The sequence below is a fragment of the Theobroma cacao genome, chromosome 9, assembly GCF_053813885.1.
Source record: "Theobroma cacao isolate CCN51 chromosome 9, ASM5381388v1, whole genome shotgun sequence".
Classification (NCBI taxonomy): Eukaryota; Viridiplantae; Streptophyta; class Magnoliopsida; order Malvales; family Malvaceae; genus Theobroma; species Theobroma cacao.
In genome coordinates, this window is record NC_142647.1 from 48,348,395 (window position 1) to 48,372,512 (window position 24,118).

General features: G+C 35.4%; 5 protein-coding genes across 14 annotated transcripts; 3 read left to right on the forward strand and 2 right to left on the reverse strand.

Annotated features, from left to right (window-relative positions):
- Window positions 1-1,367: 1,367 nt before the first annotated feature.
- On the forward strand, window positions 1,368-3,172 carry WOX2 (WUSCHEL related homeobox 2). The gene is made up of 2 exons (XM_007016395.3): window positions 1,368-1,939; window positions 2,584-3,172. The coding sequence occupies exons 1-2, from the start codon at window positions 1,612-1,614 to the stop codon at window positions 3,033-3,035; spliced, it is 780 nt and encodes a 259-aa protein (XP_007016457.1). The 5' UTR covers window positions 1,368-1,611; the 3' UTR covers window positions 3,036-3,172.
- Window positions 3,173-4,516: 1,344 nt separating this feature from the next.
- LOC18590717 (uncharacterized) lies at window positions 4,517-6,952 on the forward strand. Of its 2 annotated transcripts, none has more exons than XM_088810053.1 (2): window positions 4,517-4,852; window positions 5,302-6,952. In XM_088810053.1, the coding sequence occupies exon 2, from the start codon at window positions 5,313-5,315 to the stop codon at window positions 6,819-6,821; it is 1,509 nt and encodes a 502-aa protein (XP_088666179.1). In that variant the 5' UTR covers window positions 4,517-4,852; window positions 5,302-5,312; the 3' UTR covers window positions 6,822-6,952. The 2 variants fall into 2 exon arrangements, with proteins under 2 accessions (XP_088666179.1, XP_007016458.3); XM_007016396.3 differs by having other exon boundaries at window positions 4,519-4,852; window positions 4,941-6,952.
- A 3,849-nt stretch (window positions 6,953-10,801) lies between these two features.
- LOC18590718 (heat shock cognate 70 kDa protein 2-like) lies at window positions 10,802-13,460 on the reverse strand. Its single transcript, XM_018127901.2, has 2 exons — window positions 13,128-13,460; window positions 10,802-12,706 (listed from the first exon to the last, which is right to left on the reverse strand). The coding sequence occupies exons 1-2, from the start codon at window positions 13,339-13,341 to the stop codon at window positions 10,968-10,970; spliced, it is 1,953 nt and encodes a 650-aa protein (XP_017983390.2). The 5' UTR covers window positions 13,342-13,460; the 3' UTR covers window positions 10,802-10,967.
- Window positions 13,461-15,433: 1,973 nt separating this feature from the next.
- ALB3 (63 kDa inner membrane family protein) lies at window positions 15,434-22,354 on the forward strand. Of its 9 annotated transcripts, none has more exons than XR_016028393.1 (13): window positions 15,434-15,894; window positions 16,005-16,115; window positions 16,233-16,307; window positions 16,398-16,458; window positions 16,806-16,879; window positions 16,988-17,092; window positions 17,626-17,733; window positions 17,826-17,929; window positions 18,662-18,811; window positions 18,894-19,023; window positions 20,048-20,187; window positions 21,817-22,011; window positions 22,126-22,354. XR_016028393.1 is itself a non-coding variant. In XM_088809960.1 (12 exons), exons 1-11 carry the CDS (start codon window positions 15,565-15,567, stop codon window positions 20,153-20,155), a joined length of 1,356 nt encoding a protein of 451 aa, XP_088666086.1. In that variant the 5' UTR covers window positions 15,434-15,564; the 3' UTR covers window positions 20,156-20,187; window positions 22,228-22,354. The 9 variants fall into 9 exon arrangements, 7 of the variants coding, with proteins under 7 accessions (XP_088666086.1, XP_088666083.1, XP_088666084.1 ...); XR_016028392.1 differs by having other exon boundaries at window positions 22,228-22,354; XM_088809960.1 differs by lacking the exon at window positions 21,817-22,011 and having other exon boundaries at window positions 22,228-22,354.
- LOC18590720 (CLAVATA 3/ESR (CLE)-like protein) lies at window positions 20,791-21,636 on the reverse strand. The gene is made up of 3 exons (XM_007016405.3): window positions 21,477-21,636; window positions 21,266-21,333; window positions 20,791-21,157 (listed from the first exon to the last, which is right to left on the reverse strand). The coding sequence occupies exons 1-3, from the start codon at window positions 21,574-21,576 to the stop codon at window positions 21,080-21,082; spliced, it is 246 nt and encodes an 81-aa protein (XP_007016467.3). The 5' UTR covers window positions 21,577-21,636; the 3' UTR covers window positions 20,791-21,079.
- Window positions 22,355-24,118: the final 1,764 nt, after the last annotated feature.

The window sequence follows — 24,118 nt, forward strand, 5'->3', positions numbered from 1 at the left end:
CCCAAATGTGGTTTCTTTTTCCATCCTTTAGCTTCTATCCAGCCCCTGTCTGGCTATATTTTCCAACGCTTGCAGCCAAAATACAGCAGGCTAAGGAAGCTTGTCGTTTGCTGACAAAATTAGAGAAGAAAAAAAAAGCAGACCCCCCTGCCTCTAAAGAGAGAGAGGAAAGAGATAAGAAGAGATGATATGGTAGCAATAATCTGCATCGAATTCCGAGCCATGAAAAAAAGAGCAGAGAATAGGGGCGGAGGCGGTGGTGGTTGGTGGAGGGGTGCATGGTGTGAGTTCACGAGGCGGCAGCACACTTAAAGGTGGCGGCAGGCAGCGCACGAAACAGAGCATATGAGTCAGCAACTTAAATCCCCCTTTTAACTCGTGCATGAGCTACACGACCCTATCATCGGCTCTTTTGCTCCCTACTTGATTGACCGTGTGACTGCGCCCATTAATGGCGCGTTGACATCCGCCTCTCTTTGCCCCTCCTTTTGTTTTTTGTCGCCAAACACCTATCTTTCTTAAAGGCTCCCATGCACTCCTCATTTTAAACACTCACCGATGACGTTTATCATGGCTATGTGCTAATCAAAGCATTCAAGTTTCTTTAATATAATTATCACTTAAATTGATTATAAATGCTAGTTTTGCCTGTAACTTTTGTTGATGGAAGGATGATCAAATCGTTTTGTATGTTCGAGGAACATCTTTGTTTGATGCTCTGAGCAAAGCCCAAAGCTTAAATCATTCATTCAGATTAATAACTTGACATAAAACTCAACATGAAGAGTCAGAAAACCATAACCAAGGCAGCAAGGATCCAGCTCTCAACCAAGGCCAAGGGAAGGGCAGCTAAACCCCACAGAGCACAGTCACCTAAACCTAGACGGTTCAACTTCATCTGCATGCACATCTGCTGAGCTCTTACTTCAATTCCCAAAGCCTAGCCCTTACCTACACCTTACAACCCAACCGGCTGTCTTTTTCCATTCATTGACCTTTATACCCTTCCTTTCCTTCAATGGCGTACCCTGCGATTTCCTTTGCCATCAGTTTTTCTTTCATTCCCGAGATGCAACCATAAAGCAACAATTGGTCAAACACTAACATTTAAAAACAAAGCAAACGATAGGCAGGAAGAGACGCTTGGGGCAATTTGGACTTTGTAAATTCTCTTCGTTTTCTAACGCAGAAGACGAGAGAAAGCAAAGCCTCCCTTCAGCCGCTACCCGCCATGTTTTCAGAGATTTTCAGCACAAAAAACAATACGCATGTCAATCACTCTCTCTCACTCTCTTTCTCTCCCCCATCTTTTCTTGTTTGACTCTTTCTTTTCTCTGTATAAATGAGTACAAAACCATGCAAATTCCATGCCAATTGCCAAACACTCTTTTTCTCTCCATCTTTCAAGTCATTTTGTCTTGTTTTCCCGTATCAAACTTAAAACCCTAGAATAAATCAAATCTAAGAAAACCCATTTCTCTCCCTCTCTCCCTGTCTTTACACGACCTGATCTCTTCTTTTACATCAATCTTGACCGCCCAGAATCAATCAAATCAATCCCAAAAAAAAAAAACCTGTTTACTTGAGACTTTTCTTCACCTGAGAGGAAAAATGGAAATGGAAGGTGGTAATATGGACATGGCAGGTTCTGGTGGAACTACAGGGAATTCAAGGTGGAACCCAACGAAGGAGCAAATAAGCCTGCTTGAAAGTTTGTATATGCAAGGGATAAGGACTCCAAGCGCAGATCAGATACAGCAGATAACAAGTAGGCTTAAGGTTTATGGTACCATTGAAGGGAAAAATGTGTTCTATTGGTTTCAAAATCATAAGGCAAGGCAACGGCAGAAACAGAAGCAAGAGAATATGGCTTATATCAATCGCTATCTTCATAGGACTCAACCTGTTTATCCTCCTCCTCCTCGTGCTGGCCCGAATGGTTCTTTCCGAAATCCATTTTCTTTTAACTATTGTTGCAAATGGCATCTTTTATTTGATTCACTCCTAAACTTTTTGCTTCCCCTGTTGCTTTTGAGTTTCGTTGCAGGTTTTTGTAGTATATACTATTATTTTATTCTAGATATAGCATCATTCCGAGCTGTCTCTACATGCAGATGGGCTCGATATGTGTGTTAAAGGCTAAATCTAAAGTGCCGATATGTTTCTCAGGCAATTTGTTATTAATTGTACTCCAAAACAAATGGTTTTCAATCCCTCCCTCGTCCCTCCTCTTTTTCAAACAGTAAAATATTTGTTTATTCACAGTAAAATTTTCAGAACAAATTTGATTAGACTTTTTAATAGAATTTAGCTGTTTTAAGACACTTGGACTTGATTCCTTAATTTCATTCCTTCACTTCGGCATATTGGTACTTTCATGCCTCTGTCCCTTTCGAACTGATTCGTAGTCTACTACCCACTTCTTTGCCTTATACCCCACAGACAGATGGACAACAAAACAATATCCAAAATAAATTTTCTATTCCCATATTTCCCTGTCTCCCCTGTTTTCTCCAACCGTATCCAGTTTTCTCACTGTTTTATTAAACACCTAATTTGGAGTATAATATCTTTTTTCTGCAGTTGTTTGTGGTCCATATTTTCTGCCACAAGGTGATCTAGGGTTTTACCCTCATCAGTGCCCCAAGGTTCTTCTTCCTGGTGCAGTCAAGAGGAGAGGAAGGCCTGAGAAAATGGAGAAGGCAAGAGTTTATGGTACTGGAGCTGCATATGATCTGGTTCACCAGGAGTGCAACACCATGATGCCAGATATTGAAAACTATGGAGGAGTTCTCAACAATGGCAATCATGAGACCTTGGCCCTCTTCCCTTTGCACCCAACTGGGGTTTTAGACGCCAGGGCAACAATGTCTTCACTTGGGTCAACTACCTCTGCTGGAAATTCCACTACTCCCTCCAGCTCTTGTGAGACTACTGCTGGCATTGATCAAGAAGGCTATGGTACTGAACAACGCTTCTTTGATTTCTTTTCTAGTCAAGGTTCTTGTGAAAGTGATCTTAAGTATGGTCATTAAGAAACAAAATATGGAAGTAGATTCTGAGATGTTCTCGTTCTCTTTTATATGTCTAATGAGTGGTGAGTAAGGGAAGTTTTTGTGTAGAGAGAGATCGTTTCTTCTCCGGGTGGTATATCTATTCCAGTATTATCTCATTGACTTTTGTCTTTCCTTTTGACGGATTTTTCATTGTGGGAATTTATGTTGAGACTTCATACTAAGATTAACGTTAACATTACTTTTTAAGTTCTGGAACAGATCAAACTCTTGCCCAAGAAGCAAGCAGATCCAGCTTAGAATGGTCTAAAATCCTAATAAACGTTTGTTTTCTTTAGACTCCTCAAGATCCTATTTCATTTGGCCTTATACTCTATTGGACATGGACCATTGTTGAAAAGCTTGATGATCAAATCTCCCAACAACCAAGCCATAGAGAAGAAGAGTTGAGCTGGCTCATATCACCCCTGCTATTAAATCATACCAAAACTGATAATCATAGCATGAATGATCGCCACCCTTAATTCAGAGTACACTATGTTTGCTTTTGGCATAATTGGCAGGACCCAAGGTGTAAAGAATTGACAATTGAATCATGAACCTTCAATAACTTCTTCATTTCTTATAGTTGACATAGGAAATATTCGAATTTGAAACTTTATTTTAAAAATACGAAATATTAAATTGTCATTAAGACTACACTAATATTTCCTATTATAAATATACAAAAGTCTAATGTTCATAAATACTACTACTAGGGATGTCTCTGAACTTCTTCTCCAACGTTTCAGTCAATTGAATATCATTAGAAAGAGAGGAGAGGTAAAAGAAGAGAGAGATAAAAGATACAGCAACAGAAATCTTCTACCCTTACTCGGTGTCTCGTTTACTATTCATTTTATACTATCAAGTAAAAATCTTAACTTCTAAACCATAGACTCCAAATCTTAAACTCTAAGAATATAAACAAATAACCATGATTTTAATATATAAAATTTATTAGACACGTGATGTAAATTTACTAAAAAATAAATTTAAAAATCTTAATTTAAATTTTATTCTTTTAGAACATATATGTGGTTTTGTGTGTATGATCTCTCCCGAGTGGGCTTTTGAGTCTTTGGATTTGAACCTTAAACTTGGTTATTACAAGTAATATAAGAAAACAATCTTTGAGTTTGAAAATCTTAATCCAAAGTCTGTTCAAATAGAAAATTGTTGGATGATAACTTGGAGAAAGGTTATCCAAAGTACTATAGATATCAAAGGAAACAGAATCAGAATAAGAGCTGGGTGGGGGGACCCCAAATTAGCCTAATAGACAACCTTTCAAGATCCACACGCGAAATTGGCTAGCCATGAGTTGGGTTGGGTCCTTAACTCCTTTGAGCAATCCCTATATAAAGACCACACCACAAACCAAAATCTGGCTCTTCCTTTCCCGAAAGGGCCACGACCCATGCCCAAATAAACAAAAATGAAAAATTGAAGACGACGAGAAGGATTTTTGCTTCTCAAAGTATCTTCCTTCCGTCACCGTCTCATTTGACCATTCCATTCGCTTGTCAGTTATCAACATCGTTTTTTCTTACCAAAATTAAAAGCCGTCACCGTCACCGTCACTCCAAGTCGCGCAAATGACCTCCAACACGGTGACGTTTTTGGTCTTTAACGATTAACTAACACACTCAACGTCGAAATGAAGCGGTACATTAACGGTAGCCGTTATCTCCGCTTTCCTCTTTGATTTCTCTCTCGCCCTAGGCTCCTGGCTCGCCAGAGATTAAAATTGCCCAAGAAGATCTCTCTTGTGGGGATTCTAAGCCAAGACTCAGGAGGTAAATCTTTAAATATCTCGTCTTCTTGTCTAACGGCTTTTCTTTGTTTTTCCTGCTTTAGATTAATACTATGTTTTACCCTTCATAGGTTTCTCTCTAGGTAAGGCAAGATAAAGGTGATATTTTTTGATGATATTCATCAATGAAAGTTCATTAATTTCTAATTCAGAAGTGAAAGATGATTGGGTTTCTTTCATTTTGTTACTTTCATGAGCTTTGGGTTTGATTTGTTGAGATTATAAGTTGTTTTATGGACTAAAACCAGAAAACTCATTTAGTGGATAAGGGAAGAAAAAGGTGATTTTTTAATGTTAGTCATCAATGAAGTTGAAGTGAAAGATTATTGGCTTTTTGTTCTTTTTTTATTGGTTTGATGAGCTTGGCTTTGATTTGCTGAGATTATAAGTTGTTCTTTGGACTAAAAAAGGAATTCCCTTTTACTGGATAAGGTCTAGAAAAAATGGGAGAAGATTTGCTCACAAGCTTGTCTATTGAAAATCACCACCCATCAACAGTTTTATCTATGGATTCAAGTTCAGTCTCTCATGAGGAATTAGATAGAGAGATGAACCGGTCAATTGCTCTTTCTAGACCACCTGATATTAATCTGATTCCTCTATCTGCTGAGCGTAGTCCTCCACAATCATGGAATTCTGATCCATCAGATATGTTAGATGTTGGTCTTGGAACTCAAGTCAGTGAAGCTGACACTTTGGTTACTGTGTCCAAAAGCGGGCGTAAATGTGCCAAGAGATTGGATAGTGTTTGGGGTGCTTGGTTTTTTTTTAGTTATTATTTTAAGCCTGTGTTTAATGAAAAATCAAAAGTCAAGGTGACAAGGGATGGCAATGGAGTCTCTGGGTTTGATAAGTCAGATCTTGAGCTAGAGGTGTTTTTAGTTCAGCATGATATGGAGAATATGTATATGTGGGCTTTTAAGGAGAGGCCTGAGAATTCATTGGGTAAGATGCAGCTGAGGAGTTACATGAATGGCCATTCACGTCAAGGGGAGCGTCCTTTTCCCTTTAGTGCTGACAAGGGGTTTGTTCGATCACATAGGATGCAGCGAAAGCATTATAGGGGTCTTTCTAATCCTCAGTGTGTGCATGGAATCGAGGTTGTTCCATCACCCAATCTCAAGGGTCTTGATGAAGAAGAGCAAAAGAGGTGGATGGAACTTACAGGAAGGGAACTCAACTTCTCAGTCCCACCTGAAGCAAGTGAATTTTGTACCTGGAGGAACCTTACTAACACAGAATTTGAGCTTGATAGACCCCTTCCTCCTTTAAAAACTCACCCACAGCCTCATCCAAAAAAGCTGCTTAATGGATCTGGTTTAAATCTGTCAACTCGGCCATCAAACCATGCAAATGGTGGTGTTATGGATCTTTCCCCTGTCAGCAACAAGAGGAAGAAGGATTTGTTTCTAAATGGCAATGATGAAGACTGTTGTTTGCTCATCAATCAGCATAATGATAGGGTCAATGATACAGAGATGCACCCAATTGAGCCACCTTGGTTGAATGAGTTTAGTGGAGTAATGAGAAATGTTTATGGGCCGGTTACAGCTGCAAAAACTATTTACGAAGATGAACAAGGATACCTAATTATCATAAGCTTGCCTTTTGCTGATCTTAAAAGGGTGAAAGTTACTTGGTGGAATAATCTCACGCATGGTGTTGTAAAGATATCATCTATAAGTACAACTTGCATGCCCTTCATTATGAGAAACGATAGAACATTCAAGCTTACGGATCCATCTCCTGAGCATTGTCCTCCGGGGGAGTTCATAAGGGAAATAGCTCTACCCACCCGGATTCCTGATGATGCTAAGCTAGAAGCATATGGTGATGAAACAGGAACTGGCCTTGAAATCATTGTGCCAAAGCACCGTACAGGTCCAGAAGAACATGAGGTTCGCATCTGCCTCCGTCCTCACCGTGCAGCAAATGAGCTTTTGCTGTCTTGACTTTTAATTGAGGCCTCCATTGGAGAAATACAGAGATAGATGTTGTGGTCAATTATCCATTATTTTGTACCAAAAGGAAAATTTTTTAAAGAAATAAATTTACATTTGGCTCTTTAACTATTGCCGCACCACTTTCATCTCATGTTAACCTTTATGAGAATGTTTCATAATCTTGCATGCAAATAGCAAGGATCTGGAATTCCTTTTAAGCTTCTAAGTTGCACGTCTTGGGTTTATCACCTTATCTTATACGCTGATGGTCAGGGCGGAGCCTCCTTATGTGATGGGGGGGCCAACTTTTAAAATTTTTTTCATAACATATAAAAATTTTTAAATTTTTTTATATATTCTATTACTTGCTCCCTCAAAATAATGTTTTATTTAATAATTAATATAAATAATAAAATAATTTCACTTATCTCACTCAATTTTTAAAAATTTTAATTTATATTATTATTTTTTATTATTTTTCATTTTCATTCTATTTGTTCATATATTATAAGTTTTTACAAATATTCTTTCTCAAATTTCTACAAACCATTAACTATGTTTTTTTTCTTTCTTTTTTGTTCTATAATATGTGGTAGTTACCTTCTACTTACCATGTTTTTTTTTTATGTTACATAAATTTTATTTTTTATGATTTTAATTTTTAAAAATTAATAAATTATTATATAGTTCTCAAATATAAGTTATAATATTACATTGTTACTTAAAATTTTATTATTTTTTTATTAATCTTGATTATATAAGAGAAAATTGACTTGAGTATATTTTTTTTATATACTTTACATTTTATGTTTAATTAAAATGAAATTCTCTTGAATATATAGTATTTAAATAATTCTGATTATATAAAAAAATTATTAATTTTATATATCATTTTTAATTATTTATATTTTACAAATTATAATTTTATATTTAATTTTATATTTTTATTATCAATATTTTTATTATTGATTGAATTTAACATATTAATTTTTAAACATTTTTAATTCTTATTTAATTATGTTTAGTCTCTCTAATAAAATTTGGTTAACTCCGCCCCTGCTGATGGTGTATGGTAAGGTTAACGCAATCCCTCATATCTCCTATCTGATTGCTCGTTGGGTTGATTTTCTAGCGTTTTAGTATGCTTTTAACACGTTGTTTCCGGAGGTTGTTTTACCTCTTCTCATTTTGTATGTGGAAAGAGAGGTACTTCTTTCTACCATTTATGAGCAAATTGGTTTTTTACCGGTCATATTCTTGCACCAGCATAGAAATAATTCGTACTACAAAGCCTTCAGTTAGAGGAGCTGGTCTTAAATTTGAACACTTTCATTTGCCTTCAGTTGGTGGAGGTAATCTTAATTTTGAAGATTATCTTTTGTGTTTAGTTTTTATAATGCTTTTGATGCATAAGCATTTAGAATTTTATTTTATTTAATTTAGTTTTTTTAATTTTAATTAGTTTAGGATTTTATTTTTTTATTCTACTTAGATTGAGATTCTTTTTTTATTTTTATTAAGATTTTTAATATTTTAAGGATTGTTATTTGATTAGGCATGTTCTATTCAGGACAATAATATTTATTTTATTTAAAATTTCTTGTTAACTACTCTAATTGTATTAGACAATTAGAAGTAGAATTTTATTATAACATGGTTTATAACAATATATATAGAGCCCTTAAGCTTAATTATTATTCCAGTACATTTAAATTGAGAATAAATAAAAAATATTTACTTAAGTAAGATTGTTTATTTCTCTAGACTCAATAAGAGGTTTTTAATATCTTTAGCTAAATCAATTAAAGTGGGAATTTAGTTATTTTTTACTTGGGGTTTTTTAACTTTGTCAAAATTGGTGCTATGTAGTTCGGGTTCTTGTTACTGTTGAGTTTCAAATCTCTTTGTTCAAGTAATTTGTTTTCTTTTATTATTTTTTTTATCATAACATTGTCATCACCAAACCATCGCTATCATATTTGCCATTCCTCATTTGAGCTAACAAAATGTTACAAAGATGTTAAAATCATTAAATAAATTATCATGAGATTGAAATTGAAAACTTATGTCATCAAGTTCAAGAATTATAAGAGTAACTTGCAAGACTTAATGCTACTCAAATTAATTATAATAGCTCAAGTGATGAAGAGTATTATATGGATTGAGAAAAATTAGAGTCAGTTTATGATGAATATGATGAGTAGATAGAGGAAATTGATGTTTATCATGCATAAAGTGAATTTTTGGTGATACAAAGATAAGTCGAGAAATTGTTGTAGAAAGGTTTAGTACTTGAAAATAAATGTCCTTGTGCTTGCCCAACTTTGATAGAGAAAGATGATTCTTAGAGGATTTATGTGGATAATCGTGCCATAAATAAGATTGCAATCAAGTATCGTTTTCTTATTTCTCGATTAGATGAGATGTTTGATCAACTAATTGGTTCTAAGGTATTTTTAAAGATCGATTTAAAGAGTGAATATTATCAAATTAGAATGAGAAGTGGAAATGAATGGAAAATAACCTTCAAAATACCTTGGAACCAGCTAGTTAATCAAGCATTTCATCCAATCTAAGAATAGGAAAATGATAGTTGATTGTAATCTTGTTTATGGCGCGACTATCCACATAAATCCTCCATGTTATCTCACAAAATTGAGCAAGCACAAGGACTTCTACTTTCATGTACTAGATCTTTCTCCAACAACTTCTTGACTTGCCTTTGTACCATCAAAAACTCACTTTGTGTAAGATGAACATCAATTTTCTCTGTCTCTTCATCATATTCATCATAAACCAACTTTAATTTTACCTAATCCATATAATCCTTTTCATTACTTGAGTTATTGTAGTTAATTTGAGTAGCATTATGTCTTACTAATTGTTTTTGTAATTTTTGAACTTGACGATGTAATTCCTCAATCTCAATTATATGATCATTTATTTGATAATTTTGACGTCTTGGCAACATCTTATTGGCTCAAATGAGGAACGATAAATATGACAATGATGATATGGTGATGACAATGTGGTGACAAAAAAAATAATAATAGAACTATAAAAATAATAAAAGAAACAAATTATTGAAAAAAGAAGACTCGAAACTTAACAACAATAAAAAATCAAATTACATAGCAAATAATGATCCTCTCACTCTAACACCAAACAAACACTTCAACGTTATAAAAAACACCAATCATGATGAAGTTAGAAATCTCACTAAAGTAAATAACCAAATTTGACAAAGTTAGAAAATCTCATTAAGATAAAAAATAACCAATTCCTATTTTAGTTGACCAAGCCAAAAATACTAAAAACTTATTGTTCTTTCTAACTTCAACTCTACACCAAAATATCATCAAAATAAATTACTACAACTTTCTAAAACAAACAAAACACTTGATTCATTATGTACAGAAAAGTTCTGGGGTGCATTTTTGGCAAAGAACTACGGATTGTTAACTAGCGGCAACTTGGTTTTCTGGCTGCAAAAGGATGCTGTGTTTTTCTGTTTCTAGTTTTATTGTGAGTTTTTCTGAAAGGCTTTATTGTGAGTTAATTAGGGTGCTTTCTTGCTGTATGTATTCGGATATGTTGGTAGCCTTTATAGGCGATTTCGTTTAGAGAATTTCGTGGCAGCGATTTTTGTTTAGGCTGCCAAGAGTTTGTTTATGAGCATTTTATTTTCTTGCTGTTTGGATAAGCACAATAGGTCCACTACTGTTCAGAGATGCTAAAATAATCTTATTAACAGGTTCAACTTTTATGATAAGACAAGCTACTTTCATTCTCACCAGCCCTTTATGTCATTGAGAGTATCTTGCAATTTAAATTAAAGATTTCAATTGTAACATTGTTGACGAGATTAATAAAATAAATTTTTCAAAAATGAAAAGATAATTCGTTCTAGTTGGTAGTCATCCCAGAAACAATACGTACATAAGAAACGAGCAAAAGAACACATGAAAATTAAAATCCAGGAGCACGAATGAACCACTCAAGCAGTCGCGTTTTATATTATAGATTTTAAACACGGGTGGCTAGTGCACCGGGGAAGATTACTTTTCCATTACAAAAACAATTTAAAAACAAGGCGAAAGATAAAACAACTAAGTCCACCACTCATAACAAGAGACCCCTTAACCTATATCCAGCTTAATCCACTTCCTCGATCTTGGGACCAGCACCGCTTCCACCGCCAACAGAAGGACCGTCCTCATCCATATCTCCGCCACCCATATCACCACCAGCTCCCTGGTACATCTTGGCAATAATCGGGTTGCAAATGCTTTCCAGCTCCTTCATCTTGTCCTCAAACTCATCCGCCTCAGCCAGCTGGTTTCCATCAAGCCATTGAATAGCTTGCTCAATCGCATCTTCAATCTTCTTCTTATCAGCTGCTGGAAGCTTGGAACTGATCTTGTCATCCTTGATCGTGTTCCTCATGTTATAAGCATAATTTTCGAGAGCATTCTTGGCCTCAACTTTCTTCTTATGCTCCTCATCCTCTGACTTGTATTTCTCTGCTTCTTGCACCATCTTCTCAATCTCTTCCTTGGACAGCCTGCCCTTGTCATTAGTAATGGTGATCTTGTTCTTCTGTCCAGTGGTCTTATCCTCAGCGGAGACATTCAAAATACCATTGGCATCAATGTCAAAGCAGACATTGATTTGAGGAACACCACGAGGAGCCGGAGGAATACCAGAAAGCTCAAATTTCCCAAGCAAATTATTATCCCTGGTTCTTGTTCTCTCACCCTCGAAAACCTGAATCAAAACTCCAGGTTGGTTATCCGAGTAAGTAGAGAAAACTTGTTCCTTTTTGGTTGGGATAGTGGTGTTCCTTGGAATCAACACGGTCATGACTCCACCAGCAGTTTCCAACCCGAGGGAAAGTGGGGTGACATCCAAAAGCAGCAAATCTTGAACCTTCTCATTACCCTCACCACTCAAAATAGCAGCTTGAACAGCAGCACCATAAGCAACAGCTTCATCAGGGTTAATGCTCTTGCAAAGCTCTTTCCCATTGAAAAAGTCTTGCAACAATTGCTGAACTTTTGGAATCCGAGTAGACCCACCAACAAGAACCACATCATGAACACTGCTTTTATCCATCTTAGCATCCCTCAAGCATTTCTCCACTGGCTCCATACATTTCCTAAACAAATCCATATTCAACTCCTCAAATCGAGCTCGGGTAATTGTTGTGTAAAAATCAATCCCCTCGTACAAAGAATCAATCTCAATTGTAGTTTGGGCCGTTGAAGACAATGTCCTCTTCGCTCTCTCACAAGCTGTTCTCAGCCTCCTCAAAGATCTTGGGTTCCCACTAATATCCTTCTTGTGCTTCCTCTTAAATTCCTGCACAAAATGATTCACCATTCTATTATCAAAATCTTCACCTCCCAAATGGGTATCTCCAGCTGTAGCCTTCACTTCGAAAATCCCTTCTTCGATTGTCAAAAGTGAGACATCGAAAGTACCCCCACCAAGGTCAAAAATAAGCACATTCTTCTCCCCAGCACTTCCCGCCTTTTTATCAAGCCCGTAGGCAATAGCTGCAGCCGTTGGCTCATTGATTATACGCATAACGTTGAGACCAGAAATGACACCGGCGTCTTTCGTGGCTTGACGCTGGGAGTCGTTGAAGTAAGCCGGGACGGTGACCACGGCGTTTTTGATGGTGGACCCGAGATAGGCCTCGGCAATCTCCTTCATCTTCGTGAGAACCATGGAGGAGATTTCTTCAGCGGCGAATTGCTTCTCTTCACCTTTGTAGGTGACGACGATCATGGGCTTGTCTCCAGGCCCAGCAATGACCTTGAATGGCCACAATTTCATGTCGCTTTGGACCGAAGCGTCGCTGAATCTTCTGCCGATCAAACGCTTAGCATCTGAAACATAACACAGCAAACAACAATAAACTATAAGCACAAAATTCCCGCCAAATTACAGACTCGTACAAAAACAAAGACTTTAAATTCAACAAGTTAACAGAAGTTCTTAGCCGCTAAACTATATTCAATTTCTTTCTAAAATAAAATAAGCTTTAAGCGACGAAAATATAAACAGAAAACGTTATCAACAAAACTAGAAACCTTCAGATTTTAGATTTCCCTCTAGCATTAAACTAAAACTGGCCAAAACAACAAGTAAACCACAAAAATCTAACTAATTATCAAAATTGATGCAGAGATTAAACAGAGACTTTTCTTAACACAAGGGTTCTTTCTAAGACTAGATACACAGTAAACGGGTAACACTAAACGATCTTTCTAAAACTAAATTAAAGTCTAATAAGGGCTGAGGACTTACCGAAAACAGTGTTAGTAGGATTCATGGCGACCTGATTCTTAGCCGCATCGCCGATCAAACGCTCAGTATCGGTAAAAGCCACGTAAGACGGCGTTGTTCGGTTCCCCTGATCATTAGCTATGATCTCCACTCGATCATGTTGCCAAACACCAACGCAGGAGTAAGTCGTGCCGAGATCGATCCCAATCGCCGGACCTTCGCCTTTGCCAGCCATAGCAACTCAAAACAAAACAACGATAACGGTAGGACAAAGCTTGAAAAGTTGACGAATTTGAGAGAAATTTCGCAGAGCTTAAACTTTTGAGAATTAGTTTAATGAGAGCGAAGGAGAAAAGTGGTGGTATATAAAGAAGTTTTCATTTCTGGAAAGTTCTGATCGTATATTTTCAGCCGTTGGATCAAGAATTATAGACGATTAAAGGCTTTTTTTTTCGTTCTCCCGCTCCTTTCCGGAGGGGTCAAGCTTGTCTAGGGGGTTCCAGAGCATTCGGTTTCGAATTCTAAAGTAACACGTGGTGCACACGCGCGTGCCGTGTGACAAGAAACGTACAATGTCTGCTAGTGCTGTTGATGGGTAGGATTTTTCTGATTGGCTACTCGTATTTGTTACACTATTGACAGTTGGGATTGATTAATCCTAGTCGATTGTTTGGTTGTGTCAAATTTTGGAATCATTCTTTGCTTAGGCCAAAGCCTCTGATTGGGATTCCACTTTCCTGGTCCTTTCCTTTTTCGCTTTTGCTTTGCGTATCCAATACTTACTAGTTACTTTTATGAGATAATTATTGACTCCTCAAGTGGAAAAATCAGAGTAAAGTCTTTCTTTTGCAAAGAAAATGCAGGAAAACTAACACACATATGATTGATAAGCTACAGGGTTTTGAATTCTTGCTTTATTGCTCGTTAAAAAAATTTCTGTGGTACTTATTGCTCAAATCATTGTCGACTATCTTATGAACATTTTGTTTACACTACCCCAACAAAAAAAAAATTAAAAAATAAATTACTGCTATTTCATCTCAAATTAAAATAGTATAATTTTAACACGTAAATGTTTACCAAACAATCTATTTTTATCTTAATTAGTAGTGGACCTTATTATAAATATTCAAATTTTCTTTTCTAAGGGACAATCAAAATTTTATTGTATCAAACAATTTTTAACAAATATGATATTATTGTAAATAAATTAAATTAACTAACAAACTAAGAAACTAAGATACCATTGGATCACATGCCATCGATTTCCAAAATTGTTAAACAATGATAAATCTTATAAGCATATATATTTGAAATTGATTTCTTATAACTAACTATTCTTAACTTTCAAGTCTCCTTTATATTCCCTTTGATTGAGTTCAAAATATGAAAAAGGCATTTAATATTCATTGATCTTCCTTATACACCTAGTGTCTTCTTACAAAACTAGTTTATCTCTCAAACAAAGTACCTTGGAAGATCAAAATCCTTTAAATAAATGAGTTTCTTTTTAATATATTTTTGCAACTTTGGATCACATTTCAATTGCTAAAGAATTTTGATATAAAATGTAAATCTTAATATAAAAGCAAAGTGATTAAATTAATAGGAGAAATCTACCTTCTAATCCAACCAATGGATTAGAAAAAATTCTGAACTATATATTTATTCATTTTTTTCTATTTTATTTCATTTCATAAAATTATTCATAATTAAGTAAAATCTTTGTTTTAATATGAAGAAAAGAAAAAAATGATACAATTTTTTTAAAATATATTTGAACTATTCAATATATATAAAATTTTATTTTTTATAAATAATAGTTAATTAACTATAATCAAAATGACATCTATTATTTTTATACTCATGTGGAGTTGATATCACATGTTAGTTTGTTATGTTAAAAAGTGATAATATTATATAATCACGTTATCATGTCACATCACTATTTATAATGATAAGTCAATATGTCATGTTATTAATAATAATTAATCAACTATTAATTATAAATAACTATTTGATATAAAATAAAAATAAAATAACTTAATTGAATATAATAAAATAATAAAAAATTATTTATTTTTTTAAATAATTCAGATACTATGTAAAAAAGATTAACTTTGAGTCAATTGGGCTTGATTTATGCGGGGTTGGACCGGTCCATTTTCTTAAATAAAGCAAGCAAACCCATCAAACCTGAGCTGTATATTTTTTCCCATCCCAATTTCATGGGGGCACATGACGTGGACTAAATTTATTGGCCGAATACATCCACCGTAACAAATGCGCGCCCAGGATCGTCGGGTGGTTCGTTGAAATAAATTAGGATAATTCAAAAAATATTCTCTGCCATCTCTCATCCCCACTGCCAAAACCTCATCTCCAGTCGTCCAGCTCATGAGACTCTGAAGAAACTCTCTCCCTTTACTTCATAAACCCTCGCATCAATAAATAATCCATGGCGAGAACTCTGATTTCATCACAGCCGTTCATTGGCACTCCGCTTCCATCGTCAAAAATTTCTCACCATGGTGGCCTCTACACGCTCCCTCACCGTAGACTCGTCTCCACCAGAGTCCGTCTCAGCTTCAACGAAATCCCTCCGAATCCCTCCTTCGACTCTTCCTTCGATTTTCAAGCACTTTATACCAAAGCCGAGAGCCTCCTCTACACTCTCGCCGACGCTGCGGTTGCAGCCGATCCCGCCGCCGGGTCTATCGACGCCACCCCGCAAAAGAATGGCGGCTGGTTCGGCTTCATCTCTGAATCAATGGAATTTGTTCTCAAGGTATAGCTTCCTTCCTAGTACAAACACCTAATCGAGAAAATCAATCAAGTAATTAATTAGTTAATTAATTCAGTAAGTAACTATTTGTTGATTTATGTTGGTTCTTTTAGGTGTTGAAAGATGGATTATCAGCGTTACACGTGCCGTACTCGTATGGATATGCGATTATATTGCTTACGTTTATAGTTAAGATTGCTACATTTCCTTTGACGAAGCAACAGGTTTGTATTTGTTTTAACTTGAATTTGAAAAAGGAAGTGTTTAAAATATAGCTGTGATTTTGACTTTTTTTTACTCGACAGTTAACTGTTCGTTAACGATGGTAATTACATGTTTAGGTGGAATCAACATTAGCTATGCAAAACCTTCAACCAAAAATAAAAGCTATCCAACAAAGATATGCAGGCAATCAGGTAATATTAAAGTTTGAATTTTAGTATTTATTTTTATCAATTAGAATGGTTTTTCGTTTTGATTTAACTGTTTGTTTTGGTGTTGTATAGGAAAGAATACAACTTGAGACATCTCGTTTGTATAGGCAAGCTGGGGTTAATCCTTTGGCAGGTATCCTTTTCTTGATTTTTCACATTCAATCAATTTTAGCATCTTTTGGAAGTTGGTTCTTTGCTTCTTTGGAATCTTAGATGTTTAAATCTGGTGATCGAAAGGTTATGGTGGTGTTCTGGCGGTATACTTGAACTTGAATTTAGGTGTTAGTATTATTTTATTAAAAAAATGAATAATTAATTCATTCTGACGTAAATTTGCCATCATCTGTAGCATCTAATGTAATTACTAGTATATATAGTTTTTAAAGTGGCATTTTGTCTCTTTTCAGTTTCTTGAGGTCTTATAGCTGTTAGCTTCATGGTAATGATACTGATTAATATCATATATCTTCTGCTCCATAGGTTGCTTCCCTACTTTGGCCACTATTCCAGTCTGGATAGGCCTGTATCAAGCTCTGTCAAATGTGGCAAATGAGGTAAGGAAGTGGTTGACATAATATAACATTCTATGTGACGTGGGATGACTCTTTTTCATGTTAAAAACCTTAATCAATTGCTGATTGTTACAAAATATTTACTCAAAGGGACTGCTTACGGAAGGTTTCTTTTGGATCCCTTCTTTGGGTGGGCCAACTACAATTGCTGCTCGACAAAGTGGGTCTGGAATTTCTTGGCTTATTCCATTTGTGGTAATAAACTTTCCTAAACTTATATATCAGGTTAACAATTCCATTTGCTGTTCCTGTAGATTTCAACATTCTAGGTTACCTTGCTTTTGAGATGAAATGCATAACAAGACACCACTGTATTTTTATAGCACTTCTTTTTAACAATTCTCTATATTTTTAATCTTGTTTTAAATCTATGGAGATGTAAAGAGACTGATTCTTGTTTTATTTTATTTTAGCCTTTTGGCATCGATATAGTCCTTAACAACTCTGAGAGGGGAGACTACTATTTGTGAAGATCGAAAGATTAGGTTTACCTCTATGGTTTGCTGCTGGTGCTGTCTAGTTCATTGTAGCATCTTCATATGTGGTTGCCATGGATGGAAAAAGTGATTATAATATTACTAGCTACTAATCATGTGCAATAATATGATTAAACTGCATAACAAATTAAAGATTTCAGCAATTGCTTTTGTTGATCAGGCATAGAGACGGTCTGCTGTCATAGGTTCATATAGCTGATATAGTTATCTAACATATGAGGTGTCATTCAGGATGGCCAACCACCAATCGGATGGCATGACACTGCTGCATACCTTGTTTTGCCTGTACTCCTTGTTGTCTCTCAATATGTTTCAATGGAGCTCATGAAGCCTCCCCAGGTAAGAACGGGTCTAATTAGTCCATTTGATTCCTATTTTGTATATTTACTTATTTGCTAAGTAGTTTGAAGCTCTGAAATTTCTTTTGACAGACGGACGATCCTGCCCAAAAGAACACACTTCTTGTTTTCAAGTTTCTTCCACTTATGATTGGTTACTTTTCGTTATCTGTTCCATCAGGATTATCAATTTACTGGTTAGTCTCTTTTAGCAGTTTTATTGAAACCAATAGACTTAACGTATGTGCTTTGCTTCTAATTCACTTTCTACTTGTATTACAACTCTATACTGCATACAATGGTTTTTGTATGGTCAACTTTTGAAGCATGAGTGGAGCACTTCATGCTCTTGTGCCATCAATATTTTTCTTGATCATGTTGTATGTGTCAGTGGGAGTAGAATTTCCAATCTTGATTTTTCTTCTATTCACTGTGCTTATTTTGCATTCTCAGGTTGAATGTATCTACAATTGAAATTTGCATATATTAGAATAATTTTCTTGGTTTCATTGCACTCGATTCCCTCTGTGTTTAATTTGCAACAAAATTTGCATATGCAAACATACTTTTCTCAGCTTCACTGCATTTTATTCCCTCTGCATTTAAATTCATGCACCCACCACTAAATCTCCACATCTAACTTTTATCATCATTTGTTCTCCCACTGTGCTGTATATACGTGAATCTGTATTCCTGAACACACACTCCCATATTATTAAATCTGGTATAGACATGTTGCTTGTCCTAGATTATCTTAGCTACTAGAACACCATGACCTTTTTCTTCCTTATATTAAGTGCTGAAACACCCAAACTTGCTTTTAACAAGTACACATTATTGTTGAGCTACATATAATGGACATTAGTTTGTTTACATGTCCAAAAACGTGTTCTTCTATTGGTTTATGAAGTGCAGCTTGCCATTTTCAGGTTCACAAATAATGTCCTTAGCACTGCACAACAGGTGTGGTTACGCAAGTTAGGTGGTGCAAAACCTGTTGTTGATGAGAGTGCAAGTGGAATTATAACTGCAGGACGTGCAAAACGATCAGCTGCTCAGCCAGCACGGCCTGGGGATAGGTCAGTTCCCTGCTTCTTAAAAGTTGCATATGTTTCTTTTTTTGCTTCAAATTTAGCTTACTGAAAAGTAAATGAAAATTAGCAGGTTCAGACAAACAAAAGAAGAAGAGAAGAAGAAGAAAGTAAGCAAGGCTCTGCCAGCAGAAGAGGTTCAGACTCTAGATTCTGCATCTGATTCTGATGAGGAATCAGGTGAAGAGACAAAGGGCAAGGTAAATTCTTAGTTTAGTGACTAAAGGCTGCTTTATATCGAGCATTTGAACCATTGTTTGAAATTTCTCATAGATTCTCATCAAATATAAGAGGGAAAAAAAATAGAATCTCTCTTTTTATTAAAAAAAGAAGCATGATTGTGTTGAGTATGGAGCCCAATGCATAGTTGATATTTGACAAGTATTACAACTTTCTTGAACTTGCCATGTCTTTTTGATCACATTCAAGAAGATACTGATTGCATGTCTAGACTCTTCATGATTGACAGTTGTCAAAGATTGTTTTCTTGTGGGACCATGGATAGCAAGGTTTTAATCTTCCTTGCAAGTTGAACTGTATGAAGTCATTAGTCAGCTAGTACTCCTTTTCTCTGTCATGTGCCATCTTCTAAAATTGTCATTTAGGACAGCAATAAGAAGCAAATAATGACATTGAAAGCTAGTCATGTTTGGGAGAGCTGAAGTTAGTCTGCGGCTCTATGTTTATGGCAGCAAGATCAAGAACCCAAAATTTTGGCTTTTTTGTGTCAGTAGGTGGGTTCCACTGCTGCAAAATCCAACATTGATTGAATCATGTAGTAAAATGAAACAGTTTCTTTTGTGTGTGTGTGTGCATGCAAGCATGGGTATGCTATTAACATGGGTAGGATTCATTGGTCACATGAGGGGACATTAACTGCAACCACAAATAACTTGTCTTATATTCCTAAATTAATTTTGTTGCAGATGACTGTAGTTAACTTTAAAACGGCATTGGTCATTCTCTTATTCTAAAGTTGAAGAATAAAGACATCTAAAATTGAATTTAAATATTTCAAATGTGATGACTGTACAGGTCTTGGGAGGTTTGGCTTTTCTTAGTCCAGAAACATGCTACTTTATTTTAGGCTTGTAGCTAGAGGGCTGGTTTTGGATGTGTAGGTGTGATGTTGTTTTCTAATATTTCACCATTAGTGGTTGTGCCAACTACTGCCTTACCCCATCTCTCCTCAAAAAGCAAAAACTAATTTGCAGTTTCCAACAGGGTGACGAGGCTGTCAAAGAAGCATATGCTTCCAGTGCAAGCAAACAGGTTCCTACTATTTCTCGGCCAAGACGAAGCAAGAGATCAAAGCGGAAGCGTGCTGTATAAGAGGATTGTATACTGAATTGTTGTAGCTTACGGTGAGTCCTGTATATTTAATGGAATTGTACTGTTCTTAATATAGTGGCCATTTTTATGCTGGCTCATTCATCTTAAGATTTATTGCAAAATCATGGAAAACTGTCTGATTGAAAAAAGTCCATGCCCACATGCTCTACAAAGCCCATATTTTTCATATTTTAGTCATTGCTCAGGTTAAGAAAATTTAATTCAACTGTGTAACCTGGCATTTTTACCATGTGGTATGTTACGTGGCTGTTAAGCATTTCAAGCCTCCTTCCTGGAAAAATTATGTTCAAGTTGTAGGAATCTTGCAGTGCGAATAGTTGCAACTTCATTGCTTCCTCTGATCTGATTTTAACCTCTGAATTGGGGAATGTTTTGGGTTTATAATTTATTTCCTTACAAATGAAGATCTATCAATTCTTTGTTTAAATTGTTTCAGCCAATTGAGAAAACAATTTGTTGACATTTTTACTTTCAGTCAGATTCAAGATTCAAGGTTCAAATCAAGCGCACATTTTCTTTCACATGTAAAAGAGGGTGCCTCTTTCTGCAAACAAGGGATTGTCTAACATAGCATTTGGCATATTATCTCAACTGCATTGAATAGAAGCCTCGTGTTGCAGAACTTTGTAACAAGGAGATAGGATACCTTCTGATTGAAGAAAACCATACATACCATCTCACAGCAATCCTTTACTAGGTGTGTAAAGCCAGAGCTAACTCATCTAAAAATTTTAGTGGAAAATAGGAGCATACAATAGTACAATAATACTTGCTTTCTGACATGAATCTTAAAAGTAAATTTCATTCTTGTACAAGCACAAAGTCTACATGGCACATCTGACCTTCAAGCCAGATCATGTTACCCTCATTCTATTTCCTATGCTGGCTGTTGCATCCGCTGACTTATTCCCTAGACGGTGGGCGGTGATTTCCTACTGGGTTGGGTCCAGATGGGGATTTATGAATCTTCTTTGTTTCAACCTGTTTTTCATCATTTTACAGATGCAAGGAGTTTTAGTCAACAATTCATTTATTGTAGCTAAGATAAATTCAGTAGGTATAAACCAAAAGAGACTACTCAGTGCTTACCCAGGTAGGTAATGCATTTCTAGTACGTGGCTTAGGCATGGAGCTTCTAGGTCTGAGCTTGAAGTGAACTGTTGGCAGTAAGAGAAAATATATATATATGCATTAGAACCTACAAGCATATGTAAAGTCTGCTTCACGTAGTTCTATGCAATGCATCTGTCTGTAAGCGAGAGAGAGAGAGAGAGAGAGAGAGAGAGAGAGAGAGGGTTGCCTGATTCAATAGCTTGAACATTGATTTGGGATTCCTGGAGCTGAGAAACTGCAAGCAAGAGCCATACTAGTAGAAGATAGATTAGAACTTGTCCTCTCATCTTATGCAGGTGGTAACATGTGCTGCATGCTTTGGGGTGTTGGGGAGGCTCTTACAAGCATGAGGGAGCATTTTTATCTGATACATTTACTGTAATCATAGCGAACCTTGAAAATAGATGCAGGAATGTTTGTTAAAGGTGCTTGGGAATCCTATGCCATTATATACTAGATTGATAAGATTGAGAAATCTGTGTTTCTCGTTATTGTGGATTGACTTCTTCTATGCTATCATTTGTCAGTGATCATTGCGTCCATGATATATATTTACAAGTACATGCTATTAATTTTTCTCGAGTGCTTTGAGCCTTGCTGTCGGCACGGGTGTCGGGACCCGCCAATGTATATTCAGCTCCCTGAGTTGCTGTATGTCTTTATCTGGGCAATTTTACTCCCTCCATTGTGCACTGAAAGACTTTGAACACTTAGCGAAGCAGGTAAATCAAGCAACCTTTTGTTATTGATTCATGTCACTGGTTGAAAAGAAAAACAACCCAGGTGGAAAGGAGTTCCTGTCACCTACTTTTTTTATTTTTTGTGATCGGCATGAGGTTCACGCTGGCTGCAAAATGCTTGTCGATAGAGTTGCCTGTGCTAAACTTTACAGTTGCCTCTGGGCAGGCGCAAATGGTTGCTAGTTTGCATCAAAACAGGTGCGTTTCATGCATTCATTCACTGACGCATGCATTCTGTCATGAAGAGTCATGATGCTTCCATGTTGAAAACTTCCATAGGACTATCATGGAAATTGGGAGAGAGAGGGGGAAAATAGAAGAAAAAGTTGTTTTTGGACGTCCAGTTGTGCGCCTCTGCTTTTTTATTCTTTTACTATTTTTTTCTAATATTAGGTCAATTACTCTCTCTTCCTCTCTATATGTCTTTGCACCCTTACAGGTTTTCAATTCTCTCCCAAATACTAAATAGAAAGTGTAAAATTAATGTAATCCGTATCATGTTACTTCTTGTTTATATTTTCAACTCAAACAATTCAAAATCCATTAAGGCATGCTTTCAACAAAAAAAAATTCATTTAGTGATTGTTTGTCCCAGTTTTTTTTGTCAGTTTATTTTATCTCTTAAAAGCAAAAGTTGGATTAAACAAGATTTTAAATTTTTTTTAAAAAAATTGGTTTTTATTTTAAAAATAAAATCTACAAAAATTCTCAACAAATTCTATGAAGAGTTTTGTCTTTTTTTTTTTTTCAAAAATGTTCATCTATTAAAAATAATTTATACGTTACTCTCTCAAAAAATATCTTTTCAATTTAATCTAGGTCTACTTGTTAGATAAAAGAAGATCTTTACTTCTAAATTAAGATACATCTTATCTATCTGTAATACGAGACCTATGACATTGGTCTCCATTTAATAAACATGTTTTTTTTGGTTAACAGTTACATTTGAAGTAAAAAACAAGGTGAAAAACTTCGAAGTGACTTAAAAAACTGAAAAGTTTCTATGATCGGGGACACCTCCAATAAAAAATATAATAAAATTTTTGTGATGAAGGCAGGTAAGTGATTTCCGGAGATATGTGTGGTTTATTATTATTATTTGCATTAAAAAAGTCAAAACTGCCTATGATGGACACTTGATTTGGGCGCATTGATTAGTAAAAGGTTTACATTAATCTAAACCACTCGGACAAAAAGAATCTTGGCCCATGCGATCTGTGATATGATAATCTTTACCAGGAACTCGTATTAGGGTTAAAAATGACTCGTCCGTCAATTAAAAAAACAGAATGGGGTTAACTTGATTTGTTTTTTGTATAGATTAAAAAATGAAGTATATATGCATATATATATATATATATGTATGTATTAAATATGTATTGAAAAGTATTTTACCTTAAATGTATAGGTATATTAAAATTTAATAAAAGTAAAATTTGCTTTAACTGTTTTTCCCAAATTAGAGCATGAAAATTTTGAATGCTCAATTTAATGCATAAAACGAAGTTCCTTATTAAGGGGTTTCGTGAGTAAATCAACAAACTCATTTTGTTATGTTGGAAATTTAATTCCAACATTTGTGATTGAAATTTAATCTCAATTGCGTACGATTTTAAATTTTAAAAATAAAATTTAAATAAATTAATAAATCATGGACTCACATAACTAATTCAAAAAACATGTTTAATAAGTAATGACAAACTCGTAACAATGTGTTATGAAAATAGAAAAAAAAAAAAAGACAAGAAAGGAGTATGTGAATTTAGAATTTCTGGTCATAAATAAATATTTACTCTTACAAAAAACAAAATGATCCGAATCCCATCCCACAAAAGCCCAAGTGGCTTGTAATTAATCATTTTTGGGCCAGACATGAGCCACTGATCCAGCAAAAATTTCTAGTCGTGTGGGCTGAGAAAAGCTACTTCCCAGTCTTGAATCGAAACAAGGCAAAAACTACATAGCTTTACATATTTCTAATCAATTTGACAATTTTATTATTTTAATCCTTCTTTATAGTAATTTTTTTCCCCAATAACAATTTTGAATAGATTTTTTTTTTCAAAAGTAAGGAGTACATAACAATTCG

Bases quoted from the DNA above. Each gene is read 5' to 3' on its own strand.
- WOX2 (XM_007016395.3), top strand. From the start codon at position 1,612: ATGGAAATGGAAGGTGGTAATATGGACATGGCAGGTTCTGGTGGAACT. The intron at 1,940-2,583 runs GTTCTTTCCGAA...TTTTTTCTGCAG, and splicing joins TCCTCGTGCTGGCCCGAATG to TTGTTTGTGGTCCATATTTT.
- LOC18590717 (XM_088810053.1), top strand. From the start codon at position 5,313: ATGGGAGAAGATTTGCTCACAAGCTTGTCTATTGAAAATCACCACCCA.
- LOC18590718 (XM_018127901.2), bottom strand. From the start codon at position 13,341: ATGGCTGGCAAAGGCGAAGGTCCGGCGATTGGGATCGATCTCGGCACG. The intron at 12,707-13,127 runs GTAAGTCCTCAG...GTTATGTTTCAG, and splicing joins TCCTACTAACACTGTTTTCG to ATGCTAAGCGTTTGATCGGC.
- ALB3 (XM_088809960.1), top strand. From the start codon at position 15,565: ATGGCGAGAACTCTGATTTCATCACAGCCGTTCATTGGCACTCCGCTT. The intron at 15,895-16,004 runs GTATAGCTTCCT...TGGTTCTTTTAG, and splicing joins CAATGGAATTTGTTCTCAAG to GTGTTGAAAGATGGATTATC. The intron at 17,734-17,825 runs GTAAGAACGGGT...TTCTTTTGACAG, and splicing joins AGCTCATGAAGCCTCCCCAG to ACGGACGATCCTGCCCAAAA.
- LOC18590720 (XM_007016405.3), bottom strand. From the start codon at position 21,576: ATGAGAGGACAAGTTCTAATCTATCTTCTACTAGTATGGCTCTTGCTT. The intron at 21,334-21,476 runs GCAACCCTCTCT...TACTGCCAACAG, and splicing joins TGTTCAAGCTATTGAATCAG to TTCACTTCAAGCTCAGACCT. The intron at 21,158-21,265 runs GTAAGCACTGAG...GATGAAAAACAG, and splicing joins GAAATGCATTACCTACCTGG to GTTGAAACAAAGAAGATTCA.